General features: G+C 51.8%; 6 protein-coding genes across 6 annotated transcripts; 5 read left to right on the forward strand and 1 right to left on the reverse strand.

The window, feature by feature from the left end:
* Window positions 1-1212: 1212 nt before the first annotated feature.
* Window positions 1213-3576, forward strand: CC77DRAFT_540962 (hypothetical protein). Its single transcript, XM_018532087.1, has 2 exons — window positions 1213-1529; window positions 1579-3576. The coding sequence occupies exons 1-2, from the start codon at window positions 1418-1420 to the stop codon at window positions 3369-3371; spliced, it is 1905 nt and encodes a 634-aa protein (XP_018390126.1). The 5' UTR covers window positions 1213-1417; the 3' UTR covers window positions 3372-3576.
* Window positions 3577-7139: 3563 nt separating this feature from the next.
* CC77DRAFT_927224 (phosphate permease) lies at window positions 7140-8920 on the forward strand (the record flags this gene model as incomplete). Its single annotated transcript, XM_018533979.1, has 2 exons — window positions 7140-8427; window positions 8484-8920. The coding sequence occupies 2 exons, from the start codon at window positions 7140-7142 to the stop codon at window positions 8918-8920; spliced, it is 1725 nt and encodes a 574-aa protein (XP_018390127.1).
* Window positions 8921-9033: 113 nt separating this feature from the next.
* CC77DRAFT_541440 (hypothetical protein) lies at window positions 9034-9740 on the forward strand. The gene has a single exon (XM_018532092.1). The coding sequence runs from the start codon at window positions 9180-9182 to the stop codon at window positions 9633-9635; it is 456 nt and encodes a 151-aa protein (XP_018390128.1). The 5' UTR covers window positions 9034-9179; the 3' UTR covers window positions 9636-9740.
* A 142-nt stretch (window positions 9741-9882) lies between these two features.
* CC77DRAFT_1057905 (hypothetical protein) lies at window positions 9883-10863 on the reverse strand (the record flags this gene model as incomplete). The annotated part of the gene is made up of 4 exons (XM_018528074.1): window positions 9883-10398; window positions 10447-10703; window positions 10764-10791; window positions 10843-10863. 4 exons carry the CDS (start codon window positions 10861-10863, stop codon window positions 9883-9885), a joined length of 822 nt encoding a protein of 273 aa, XP_018390129.1.
* A 363-nt stretch (window positions 10864-11226) lies between these two features.
* CC77DRAFT_541257 (hypothetical protein) lies at window positions 11227-12260 on the forward strand. Its single transcript, XM_018532090.1, has one exon. It carries the CDS (start codon window positions 11404-11406, stop codon window positions 11935-11937), a length of 534 nt encoding a protein of 177 aa, XP_018390130.1. The 5' UTR covers window positions 11227-11403; the 3' UTR covers window positions 11938-12260.
* On the forward strand, window positions 12077-13297 carry CC77DRAFT_541301 (transcriptional coactivator/pterin dehydratase). The gene is made up of 2 exons (XM_018532091.1): window positions 12077-12249; window positions 12369-13297. Exons 1-2 carry the CDS (start codon window positions 12215-12217, stop codon window positions 12895-12897), a joined length of 564 nt encoding a protein of 187 aa, XP_018390131.1. The 5' UTR covers window positions 12077-12214; the 3' UTR covers window positions 12898-13297.
* Window positions 13298-13446: the final 149 nt, after the last annotated feature.

The raw sequence follows: 13446 nt of genomic DNA on the forward strand, positions 1-13446 counted from the left end.
CAGGGACGCCGCCCCACTGTGGGTACATTGAACACAACCCGGGAGAAGCGTGATGCTGTTAATTACACCTTCATGTTACCGCACCGTCCGGGTCCTCATACCAAGCAGTCGAACGCTCTAGCTAAGGCTGTTATCTTTGAACTAATGGATTTACCCGGCCTCTTCCTGCCCGTTGTGGCAGGCTTCCGTCTCCTTACATTAACCCTACACTAGTCGAAGTGTCCTTTCACTGCGCGTCGATTACGCGATACCGTCCAGTTGCATGGGCATCTTCAGCGATGACGGCCTGCAGCAGCCCAACTGCTACAATCACAGTCCCGAAGCATTCATTCGCTGCTACCGGTTATGCATGGGGGACGTGCTTCTGCCGTCAGCACCCCATTCTGTCAGCCACCTGTCTCAAGTTCATCATCGTGGGCATGGTACTCGAGTCCTGATTGATCTGCGTGAGTTATGAGCATTGCGAGCAAGTCTTGCGTCAGTCGACGGTGGTTGCCAGATGGTGTGAATCCTTCATCGTCTGGCGCGAACTGCAAGAACTGGGTCTCCGGATTAAGCGACGGCGTGATGCCGATATTCGGCGTGCAGGATGAACAGATAGCTCATGTCAGGTCCCACCAAAAATGTCACTCATCACGGCACCAACACGCTTCCAGCAGTTAACCAGCGGTGCGTCATCCAGGTACCGCGCTGCATGCCCCTTACAGGGCCTAGTGTTCGGATGGCTTCGTTGCGAATGGCCTGTTGCGTATCTGCGATAGGTTGCGTGCTTTGCACACCACGTCTGTGCGAATCATCGCCTCGCGCAGACACTTTGCCTGGCCATATCTCGACCGGAATCGACCTAGGCAAACCGTGTTTAAACCCACGCTGGCAGAGACTTTTGTCGTGGATGTGCGCACATCATTTCATTCATTCTCGTCGCTGGTCCTCGTGTTCTTTCAGCCCCTACTACGGTTCCTTGCGGCCATCTCAAACACGCTACAGATTGGCACGCCTGTCGTAACCTCAGCCTTGCCCCAGCTTTGAGGCCAAACCAGGGCAGTGGTCATGTCGATGTTGCGCACGAGCGCCCCCGCGAGCAACCCACAATTAGCTTCTTCTACAATCCTTCCATACGTCTTCTAGAAGAGTGCCGTTTCCGCGCTCCCCGCTGCAGTCTTGCGTGAGGTGATCCCACTTGTATATCAACCTGTCGCACCAACAGCAGCTGATGCCTGCTCGGATACACGATTATCCACTCCTTGGCCCCTAGTCTTACCGCGACACCTGGATACCCTTCCCCACCCTCCTTTGCACCTCCGCCTGTCGTTCGTTTTAGCTTCTCACTCGTTTGAATTGTCGCGAGGTGTAGTCGGCATGTTACAGTAGTCCTCTGTCGCGCGAATTGAACTGAGCATACGGCTCTCTAGCCAACATGGAGGACAATCTAGACATACCGGAGGAGTCTATGCGACATATTGAGGCCCTGCTGGCGAGGCATCCTCCACATCTAATTCAGAGAATGTTCTCACAAGCGATAGACTCGCGTATGTTCGTCGCCGCCCGGTTGTGTGTGTATATGCTTACCAAGTTTAGGCCGCAACTCCACAGCCTCGTCATTCATGTCCACCAGCACTGCTAGTTCAACCACGACATCCTCGTCTGGGTCATCATGGCGGTCTCGACTCTCTATGGCATCAACCTTCTCGTCGTCCACAGGCAGCAGTGACACGCGAGGTTCCATCGCTTCCTCATCGTCATCGCGCTCCAAGAGACGAGCGGAACCACGCTCCTACCCAGCTGGTCTTGATCCGACGCGTCCGGTGCCCGCTACTATGCCTCATGTGGATACTGAGAGCCCACTCGACCTCAAGATGGAGCCAAGCTATACACCAACAGATGATATCAGTGTTGCTTCTCCATCATTGATCCCGGACGATGACAAGTCTCAGAGCCAATCTGGCGAACCGTTCATGTTTTGTACCTATTGTGCCGAACAAAAGAGCCAGAAGACGTTCAAGGCCAAATCTGATTGGAAGAAACACGAGATGAGGATGCATGAGACTGGAGAGGACTGGCCGTGTGTCGTCAATGGTTGCAACCGTATCTTCGACCGCCAAAAAGACTTCATCAAGCATCATCAACGCTACCATGCCGGTCGGCCTTTACCTTCTCTAACGGATATCGGCATCACCTTATTGCCAAGAAGAGTGTTTGGTTGTGGGTTTGACAAGTGCAAAGAGGTTAGCATCGGGTGGGATGAGCGATGTGACCACGTCGCGAAGCACATGAAAAATGGCGCAACGATGGACCAATGGAAATACTCGAATGTCATCCGGAATCTGATACGACAAGAAGCACTTCACGATACTTGGAAAGAGCTTATAGGTTGCTTGGATGAGAGACTACGAGAAAGTCGGTCGCAGATTAGTTGGTGTCCCGACAACTCGAGAATCCTCCGACAGAAGCTTCAATGTTGCGATCTTCGACCAAGTCGAGAAGAGGTCTTAATTACCGCCTTGAGTCTCCGCGCTGACATACAGCTGGACTCTGTGCACCAGCAGTTACCTCCAGGTTTCGTGACTCCTTCAAGAGATTCCGTACCGCATGTCGAGAAGCTATCACGTGAGCAGCGCATGCACATTCTCATTGGAAATTCCAATCCACAGCACTCACGAGCGCGGCTCGCGAGCATCAACGCAGCGTTACTACGTATCTGTAGTTCTCTAGCGCACGTACCTGACTATGATTGTGGCTCCTCGCCATTTGTGGAGCCGCAAACCCCCGCGGTGGATACGAATAACCGTCGCATTAGCTACATGGACGTGGACCCTGGGAACTACCTTGACGTAGCGCAACCAGCTATACCTGATCTCCCACCGGCTATGACAACATCCACGATGCACACACCTCATGCCCACACTCCAATCATGGATCCCGAGCAACACACCCATATGTATCACGACGAATACATGGAGCAAGTCAAGGTCCCACCCAACCCACTAGAAACATTGTACCCCAACTATTTCGGTGGGGCTCCACAGTTTGAAGAGTCACAATACTATGACCGTCCCTCATTCGGCCAAATGATCTCGAAGCCGCTTTCTAAGATTGGCAATCGACTCAGCAGCTCCAGAAGCAATACTCATCCTAGACCATCGTCGCAAATGAGTCAAGCATCATCAGATATACATCCTGACTATACTGTCGCAGCAATGGGCATGCGCCATCCTCATCTTCACCAGCATCAGCATCAACAACCCCAACACCCTATTCAGCAGCACCATCAGCATCCACAGCAACACATGATGGCCCAACAGCCGCAACCCTACCGCGACTCGACGTCGCAACTGCATGAACATATACACATGTACACGACACAGAGCTGAAAAGCCGACATGCAACGAACTTTCCTATATGAGCTATGCCCCATACTTGTTTCGACGCTTTCCATATGTCATTCAGCGAGCATTTAGATCTTTTCTGACCCTATGTTTTCTTTGATACCCCCGTGCTTTCGAGCACATGTGATAGACATGTACTATAAACATATTCGTAGTATCGAGCCGTTACTGGCATAACGTCACTCAGTCTCTCATTTAACAACTGGTGCTCTTGTCCTAACTGATTTACTATCATGTGCAACGTCGTCACTTCTGAGGGTATCAACAAGTACGAAGATCTAGGAGCCTGGTCTGACAAGCCTTTGTTAGTGCGTGTCGCATCTATCGTAATCACGGCCTGTACTTGACGAATTCATGATATCATAATCATAGATGCACGCCTCTCACCATCAAACTAGGGCAGTTCCTTAACAGAAAATCGTTGTTGTTCGGAGATCGACATACATTGTCCGTCTATTGCACATGTATCATGTAACACCACTTTCTCGTTCGCATCCCAACCTCGTCCTCCAGCGTTCAAGCTTCGCTCAATCTTTTCCTTCTCTTCCACTTCCATCGAATAATTATAGACTTCGTTATGAGTTTCCACGTGCACCTCGCTTTTGTCAGACATCTTTAGGCTCCGCTAAGAATATACATTTATCTGTCGCCATTCGTTGTGTTCTAGCTGATAGGAATGTCACCTCCACGATACGCTATGAGATTCAGACTGGGAATCTGGGAGCAGCCGTTACTTTGTTCGCATTCAGTCTGAGATGTAAGATATCCTGGCGAGGCCTTTGAGCGGCTGAGGCGGTCGTGTCGTATGCTTTGTTCATTGCCTCGAAATGTGCACATTGGTTTTGCTCGATCGTGTCCATGGCAGTCGTCAAATGCCCATAGCGAGATGTCGCATTATTCTCGTGCGTGCTGAGTGCATCCATAATGCCGTGGTTCATGGTACTCAAATTTGAAGTAAGTCTTCGACCTCCTACGTCCAGGGTAGACATCAACGTGGTGAGGTGAGATACCAAAGTCTCCTCGCTCACACCGACTGCTGCTATCACATTGTTTGTGTTGGTACCGATAGAAGTTTCGAGGTCGTTCTTGATCCGACTGACCATAGTATGCTCTGCATCGACATTGGTACCAATCGGGTTGAGCTCCAGGTTGGTGTTGTGGGCGTTAAGATTGGAGCACACCGTATCGAACCCTGCACTAGTAGCTCTCGGATGCGCACCGATGCTGTCGTGTAATGATTGGACTTTTTTCTTCGGTCATTGTGCAACTGTGTAGTCAGCTCTTGAACGTGGTGTTCAGCTTCCGATGCAGGATCTGATCAGTGCTCTAAATGGATCACTTCCCCTTCTGATGACCTAGTTCCCCTTGGATCGAAACATGTCTCTATGTGCTGTTACCTCATACAAGGGAAAACCCAGCTATGTACAGAAATAGTAAGTGAAGCAGCTTCCAGTCAAGAGACTCGATACAAACGATTACCCCCCAAACATTACTCTACAGTATAGTAGCTGCTGCGGGTGCTTAATCGAGCGTCTCACTCTACTACACCCCGGTAACGAGACTATTTAATAGACCTCCCAGTTTGTAGCCCTAAGCAGCTCGATCTCCTCCGCTAGGCTCGCTCTCCACACCTAACGTCTACCTCGGGAGCCGAACAAAGGTTAACTTTGACATTGCATCGCATTAGACCCCGGCAGCGCGCATACAGAAGAACTAACAGTGTATGCAGACGCTCTGCAGCCGTGGAAGATACTGCCAGAGTCTACATTAGCTCATAACAAGAAACCTCGTAAATTTTAAGAGTATTGTAGACTTCTAGGTTTCCTATGTATATCTACAAGCTTTTAATATACTTCATTCTAGTAAGAAGAAGTAATCCTTTCTAAAGGTATGTTTAGTTTTTCTCTTTGATATACCTAAATTGGTCTCTTTTCTTCGTGATCTTGAGATGTCCGGTTTCGAGGACATTTTCGGCGCTTCTGAAGCAGACATAGCAGCAGTGCCACCACCAGAACTCCCGGGTGAGCTCGTAGCCGCCGTCTGCTCCTTGTGCGAGGTGAAATTAACTACCTTCTTCTTCACCTGTACTATTGTCAAACATTATAGAAGTATGCACTAGTGCCGTGGCTCTCCTCAATGTACTTGGTACACAACTCCTCCACTATTGGAACGACGGGAGACGTAGTTGTAACTCCGTGTGTGTCTTCGTTGATGGAACTAAGTATCTTACAATATACATAGTCAGTAGCGATTGAGACAGTGACACAAGGAGATTCCATGCTTCTGTGCCATGCGATGATATGTTCTGATTTTAGGCTACTACACTAACCCCTGCATGCCGTGGGCCCTGTAAGCTATTATGACCCTCAGACACGAGTGGGTCTCGGTGTCTCTACCATGGATTTGGGCGTTAGTAGCGGGTACAATTATGCAGGGAAGAACGGCAGAATCCGATATAAAGATAGACGGGACATTGTTTAACATTGGGGCTACAGCGGGCTCTTGCATAATTCCTAGCTTAACAAGTCACCCTCGCATTACGGACTTGGCCGAGTGGAGATAACTGTGCGTGTGTGAAGGTGGTACTGTGTGGTTCGATGTAGCTGAGAGGCAATAGAGATCAGAGGAAATGCGAGAGAAGAGCTTTTGAAGGACCGATTGCAAGCGTGACTGGCTTACCTAACACGGCGTTTGACAGACGACCCTCTACGCTGTCGTACATGCTTACTATGAGCCTGGAGCGCGGAAATGTCATCGTTGGTCTTCAGCTCGCAGTAATTTTTCGCGATGTCCGTGTGATAGTCTTCCACTGAAGTCATAACACCTACTCAGTCTGGCCGATCCCTCTCTTCTCTTACGTATCAGGGCAGTCATTGCTAGAAGATACAACACATGTCTTCAAGTAGAGGCTTGGACTGGTGGACAAGGCTTGCCTCAAGACATGGCGGCACCGAAGCACGACGAAGGCTGCCTCGGCAATCCTTGTCAGGCTTCGGCTGGCGGGCGGGAAGACGGCTATGCGGCACCTCGAGAGATAAATTCGTGCAGTCCCCCCATACAATGCCTCATCCATCATCAACTTTGTCGCACGCTGTGAGGGCGTGGATCTCCCACGGGGTATGAGGAAGAGCTGTGATTGGCTGTGACGATAGCGCATTCGTGGGCGGAAAGAGCGATCTGGGGTTGTCAGAAATTTCGAAGGAATGAGGCCCGTCTTGGCCCAAGCCTGGGCGGACTGGGCGCCAAGGGAACGTGGTACAGCGATAGACTCTCGTTCGCTGATCTGGACCACGTCCGACCATGGCGATGGCGAAGAGGAGCGACGAGGCACGGCGGAGACTTAACGCGTCAAAGACACGCCATTCAAGTGGGCCGGTTCTTGGAGACCCATTACAATCTTCTGCGCCAATCGCGTGACCTGTTGCCCAGTATGGTCAGCGCGGAGCGGAGCTGGAGGGTCCAGAGAATACCCATCTGTTAGGCTTCAGACAACGACCAGAGCCGAATAGCATGACACTGTGGCTTCGGTGATCCACCGCGCCTCGATGGGGCAGGCCATACCGTCAAACGTCCACAAACGCTCACTGCTAGTGAAATATCATCTCGCCGCCAAGATCCCACCTATCGGAATCCACACTGCCTACTTAAACTCCCATGCACTCGACCGGTTGAACACTTCCTCTCCCAGGACACCTCACAAACACTCAGCCTTACTAGTCGATCGGCGCAACTGCTCGCTGCCCTTGTTCCACAATGGCTCCCGCTTTGAAGAAGTACGACTGGATCCTAGCTATCACCACCATCGCCTTTGTTGCCTCGTCAGCCTCAAATGGTGCCAACGATGTCGCCAACTCATATGCCACGTCCGTGGCTGCGAGAACGTTGAAGATGTGGCAGGCTGGTATTCTGGCCTGTTTCACTGAGTTCTTGGGTGCCGTTGCTCTCGGATCCCGAGTCACTGGAACTATCAAGAGTGGTATCTTCGCCCTCGACACCTTCAAGCCTGTGCCTGCTACTCTTATGCTCGCCATGGGATGTGCTGAGGTCGGATCCGCTGTTTTCCTAACTGTTGCTACCATTGCTGGTATGCCTGTTTCGACTACCCAGACCGTTGTTGGAGCCCTCGCTGGTGCTGGTATTGCTGCTCAGTCTCCCCTCAGCTGGGGCTGGAAGAAGGGTTCCATCTCCCAGATCGCCGCCTCGTGGGTCATTGCGCCCTTCCTGTCCGCCGCTTTCGCCGCCGTTCTCTTCTTGACCATCAAGTTCGCTGTCCACAACCGAAAGGACCCCTTCAAGTGGGCTATGCGCCTGATTCCTTTCTACCTCGCTTTCACCGCTGGTGTTCTCGCTCTCTTCATCATTGACGAGCTGCCAAATGGCGAGTCTCTTGAGGAGATGGGTGCTGGCAAGGCTTGCGGAATCATTCTTGGAGTCTTCTTCGGCATGCTCGCCATCTCCTACATCTTTTTCATCCCTTACTTCACCCGTCGCCTTGTCAAGGGTGACACCAGACTGAGGGCGTGGCATCTTCCCCTCGGCCCTCTTCTGTACCGTGAGAACCCTCCTATCTACTTCCCCGGCAAGGGCGACCAGGTCGTCACCGACTACTACGCCAAGTCAGCGCCCGTCGCCACAAGCGAGCAAGAGAACCTCAAGGGCGAGAAACCTATTGGTCACTCAACCTCCGTTGACAACAAGTCCTCCGGTGACAGCGACAACATCGATGTTGAGGGTGGTCGCGGTCTGTCCCGTCCTCTTCCCCGCGATGGTGCCGTTGCCCACATCATCCCAGCTAAGCCCGAGCCCGAGGAGCGCTGGTTGAAGCCCGTCGAGCACCTCCCCTTCTACTCTTCCAAGAAGATCATGAACTGGACCAAGTTCATTCTCCTCCAGGGTGTCTCTCGTGACGTTGTTACCCAGAAGGGTCTCGCCGATGTCCACTCTCGCGCTATTGTTTACGACAACCGTGTCGAGCATCTCTGGACTTACGCTCAAGTTGCCTCCGCCATGATGATGTCTATTGCCCACGGATCGAACGATGGTAAGTCAAACTCCTGCATATTCCACCTTGATGTATCTGCTAACCTCACATCACAGTTGCCAACGCTGTCGGACCCTGGGTTGGTTCGTACAACACCTACACCACTGGTGTCGTCACCAAGGAAGCCGACACTCCCATCTGGATCCTCATCGTCGCCGGTCTTCTTCTCGGTATCGGTTTCTGGTTCTACGGATACCACATCGTACGCGCACTCGGTAACAAGATCACCCAAGTCTCTCCCACCCGTGGATTCAGCATGGAATTGGGTGCCGCCATTACTGTCCTCCTCGCCTCGCGTCTCGCTCTCCCTGTCTCCACTACTCAGTGCCTCACTGGCGCCACCATCGGTGTCGCGCTTTGCAACTTCGATCTCAAGGCCGTCAACTGGAAGCAAGTCGGCTTCATCTTCTCCGGGTGGATCATCACCTTGCCTGGTGCAGGTCTCATCTCAGGTCTTATGATGGTTATGGCACTCAACACGCCCCATTTCTAGACGCTGTTTGCAATTGTTTATAGTTTTAGTTTTGACGTCTTTCTTGTAATGCGAAAAGAACGCATGGTTTAGGGTGCATGATATGGGACGGATGATACCAATCGTTTACTGTACCAAATTGTAATCTATAGAGTACACACAGTGAACTTCTCAAGACTGATTTAAGTGTGATGACTGCGCGACGTCGAAGTGTACTTGAGGAGGTGTTGTCTTTCGGCCGAAGGCACCGTGCCTAACGTTTGATGTACAAAGTTAGTAAATGTTGATGTGCAATTCGTACATTAAAGTTACCTACCATGCTAGCAACATATCTCTAGCGGACAACAGATCGACGAACCGGAGCTCCACGTATGTTGTTGCCTACAGTATTGTTGTATACAGTGAGAGTGAATGTTCTTGTTTTGCACGTCAAAACACTGTGCTAGATATACCAAGCCACAAATTAGGCGTCTCAAGGAACGAATGTAGTCGGCGGATACTGATTATGGTTCAGCGGATACGAAGAGTCGGTCTTACTCTCGGTCTTTTCCTTGTCCAGAAGCTGCTGATTCACTTTCAAGACTTCTTGATAAATAGTAGAGCTGGGTTTCACGTTGGATGCAGAAGTGTAAGGGTAGAGCAGCAAAAAGCTGCAAGAGATATCGGTATTCCCGTAACGGTACAGAAACCTGTACAACATATCATGGCCCAGTCTAGCTTGACCATGCATGTATGAAGCAACTCCATACGCCCGTCGCAAAATACCACCAGTCCGAGCGTAGACAGGCTTCAGGGTCTATGCATTACATCGTAAGAGAGAAGTGGGAGAAGCGGATTAAAATAGTGATAGAATAGTAAGGGAAGCGTGGCTGCTATACGGCCTGCTTGCCCGACTGCTGAAGCTCGTTGACGAAAGCGTCGTAATCAGCGGATGAACCTGAGCCTACTATAGCTGTAAGCCATGGATCGGACTGGCTGCTCTCTCAATAAGCGTTTGGGTTGGGATAGAAGGAGGACGATGACTCAGGGTGCTGACCTTGCGGTGACTCGTCGACCTTTTGGCGCTTCTCTGCATAGTCGTACGAACCTTCAGAGCTGGCGTGCTTATTGCCAGATGCGCCGTGTTGGGCTGCCGCTGCTGCTTGCGCCGCCATCTGCAGCTCGCCAATCTGGCGCTCCGAAAGCCCGCCGTTGTTATTGCTGGAGGCTTGTTGCTGCTGCTGCTGCTGTGGTTGCTCGGGCTGTTGGGGCGGCTGTGGTGGTTGCGGTGCTTGGTGCATGTTTGGTTGCTCGTGTGGTCGGTTGAGATCTACACCGGCCGGCGCAGGTGGTATCTCGCCTTGTGTCTCAAGCAATCGCGATTGCAGATTGATGATATAGTCGCGCAGTTGGTAGTTCTCGGTTTGAAGAGTCTTGTAGAGTTCGCATAGCTGCTCGAACTCCTTGACCTGATCCTTAAGCTGTTTGATATACTCTTCCTTACGCTGGCGGAATGCGCGCTGGCAATGTTAGTGTGGAGCATAGGAATGCGCGGGCGGTGGGCATACCTGGGCAGCGCGATTCTGGGCGGCGCGCTTCGAGGTCGACAACTCTCGCCGTCCCTTGGAGCGGCCTTCACTCGTGTTCCCATCGTCGGGGCCGCCTTGGCTCATGTCGTAGGCGGAGCCCCCAATGGCTGGGTCGATGGCGTGTGGCGGGCCAGCAGAGTGCGGGTGCTGGGAATGTTGGGGATGTGGAGGATGCTGGGGGAGAGGCTGCACGCTGGGCTGTCCAGCGCCGGCAGCGAGCAGATGTTCTCTTAAGCCTTCATGACGATACGTGTTAGTAATCGGCAGGAGGGTACGGATGCGGGGGGGCCACTAACTCATCTCTATGGTCGGCTTGGATTGATCCTGAATTGGCATGTCAGCAGCGCAAGGCCTGAAACAGTCAGCAGAGCTTACCTGAGCGGCCGATGCCTGCATGTTATACCCAGTGTCAGTTTGGCTCGAGGGATACAGGATTTGGCTCATTCAAGGCGCGTCGGACGGGAGCACCGCGGCGAGGGTGTTGTGGCGTTGATTAGACAGCAGCGTGCAAACGGGCCTGGGATGCTATGTCGCTGTACTAGGCCAAAGCGAGACTATATGCGCAAGAGGGCAGCTGGGTGAAGCGATGTTCCTTCGGCGTGGTCGGCCGGTGAGGGTCGTGATGGTGGTGACGTCGCGACAATGGGGCCGTCGACTATGGGCAGGCTGCAGTGCGTGAAAGAGGACGCCTGTGCTGGAGAGTCAGCTTCATCCGTCGCAGGCGCCAAGACATGCGCGCAGTGTTGCGACAGCATCTTGGTTGCGCGTCTCGTGTTGTAGGACGATGGGGCAGCTCACCTGTATTGTGACGATGCAGTTGGTCGAAATGTGGATTACGCAGCTTTGACTAAGAAGAGACAGACCTCGGGGCGATGGCGCTATATGTAGGGCGGCACCGTCGGCCTCGCGGGATCTCTCCACGACGACGACAATGCAATGCCTCGCTGCACTCCGCCCTCCTCATCACGACTCGCCGGAGCCAGCTGCATGGAAATGAACGCCCTGCTGCCACATGCTGCCAGACTTCGGCAAGGTTCCGACGAGCTGTGCACTCCATCCGACCATCCACCTGCTTTTTGCGACGCTGATTGCTTACCAATTCCCCGACCCCGACCGTCTGGTAGCTGTCGAACACACCTTAATCTCTTTGGGGCTAGTTTCGCCATGTCTGATTACTGTATACGGGACATATATGTTTTCAGATCCGAAGGCTCCGTAGATACCAAATGCAGGAGTTGTTGCGCCCTGAGATCAGGATATCTGCTGCTGCATCACGGTTTCTTGCTGTCAACCCCCCTTTTGCTGATGCTTTCTTGCCGTGATGAGTGCTGTCACGACTCCCACCTGCCCCTCCAAGCGCACATGCAGCATCAGCAGATAATTCACTCCCAGATTCTTGTCATGCTCCTTCCAAGTTACCTAGTTCCCTGCAGGAGCTTTGGCATTTCACAGCATCAAGCGTCCTGCTGAACTTATTGGGCAAATATATGGCCGTTGGGCAATTTTGGAGATGCTTGGTCCAAGCGCATTTGCAAGGCGCATCGCAGCGATCAACTCCCACTCCGCTCCTGATTCCGCAACGTCTTTGCATCTGCTGTGCATCTTGCAGTCAACGATTTCCTGCTGATCGTACGCTATTAATTCATTGACCGCTGTTTGCTTTCCATCACAGAACAAGCCCTTGTTCATCTACACCCCGGTATCTGCGATCAAAGCCGTCATCAACACCAGCAAGTGCATCTACACCATGACAAGGCCTCAGAATCTAGCTCGGGCAATCCCGTAAGTCTAGCAATTACTTTTCCGCCACTGATAAACAAGCCAATCCCTCATCTGACCTGCGCCATGACACCCACCTTGATGACCTCAGAACTCAAACACGTCTAACCTACGAGTCACAGCCAATCGTTCCAGGCGTTGTGCGAGCGTCGCTGTCGCACCAAAACGTCTTTGCTGATCCGCCGCGAAACAAATGTCCGGCCGAGACAGGCTATTACCATACCTCACACGAAATACGCACTCGTTACGGGGTTCCGGTCACTGTCCTCAGACTCTCGTCCGCCATCTGGTCCGGCTGAGCAGCCCAAACAAAATACACCACACGACTCAATCTATGCCGCCAGCCAACCCGCTGACCTGCCTGACCGAGTACAGAAGCTCTCTTCTAGATGGAAAATCATCAATAAAAGGCAGAGTATTGAGCGCAAGTTCCAATTTGCTGGTTTTACAAAGGCTTGGCAATTTATGTCGCTGGTTGCGGACGAGTGCAAAGTCAAGAAGCATCATCCGCGTTGGACCAACGTGTATAACAGGGTCTCAATCGAATGGACTACTCACGATCCTAAAGGACTGAGTATCAAGGATGTTGAGATGGCTGAATTTTGCGATCGAAAAGCAGCCGAGGTTGAGTTGAAAGAGTCACCATTTTGATGTAGCTTAGATCTAGATAGATCGACGATTTTCCGAATAATTTGCACCAAGAAAATGCCGATGGATCGACGAACCCGACATTACCATTGGTCAGTGAAGAGGACCGTCGGACGCGGAGATACCGTACCTCCATGCTCCAAACGAACTACGTGAAAGGGCCGGCTTATCGAACCCAATGGCGAAATGGCACTTGCTCAACTTCTTACATGCTTATCACTATCTAACATGCCGTTTTCTCACTGACCCACGGGTCCATTGGCACTATTGACACCCAGACTCCTGTATAGCATTGTGATGACTGATCAGAGTTTCACTTTTGTAAACAACATAGTTATATAATGAGGCGATGGTGGAACAAGATGAAAGGAAACACGTGGAACGTCAAAGTAGTTCTTATTTTGTAAAGCTCGCCAACCATACACCTTGCTTACTTAGGAAAGACCGTCCTTTAATAGACTGGTCTGTATTAACCCAGTTCATGGTGACCAGCTATAGTCTGCTTCCTCTCCTCTGAGCTACCCTCGTCACTCAAGTCATGTCTGTCCTGCC

The sequence above is a fragment of the Alternaria alternata genome (assembly GCF_001642055.1).
Source record: "Alternaria alternata strain SRC1lrK2f unplaced genomic scaffold CC77scaffold_3, whole genome shotgun sequence".
NCBI lineage: Eukaryota > Fungi > Ascomycota > Dothideomycetes > Pleosporales > Pleosporaceae > Alternaria > Alternaria alternata.

Coding starts and splice junctions, on each gene's coding strand:
- CC77DRAFT_540962 (XM_018532087.1), top strand. CDS start 1,418: ATGGAGGACAATCTAGACATACCGGAGGAGTCTATGCGACATATTGAG. Junction 1,530..1,578: donor CTCACAAGCGATAGACTCGC/GTATGTTCGTCG, acceptor TACCAAGTTTAG/GCCGCAACTCCACAGCCTCG.
- CC77DRAFT_541440 (XM_018532092.1), top strand. CDS start 9,180: ATGTTGATGTGCAATTCGTACATTAAAGTTACCTACCATGCTAGCAAC.
- CC77DRAFT_541257 (XM_018532090.1), top strand. CDS start 11,404: ATGCCTCGCTGCACTCCGCCCTCCTCATCACGACTCGCCGGAGCCAGC.
- CC77DRAFT_541301 (XM_018532091.1), top strand. CDS start 12,215: ATGACAAGGCCTCAGAATCTAGCTCGGGCAATCCC. Junction 12,250..12,368: donor AATCTAGCTCGGGCAATCCC/GTAAGTCTAGCA, acceptor TACGAGTCACAG/CCAATCGTTCCAGGCGTTGT.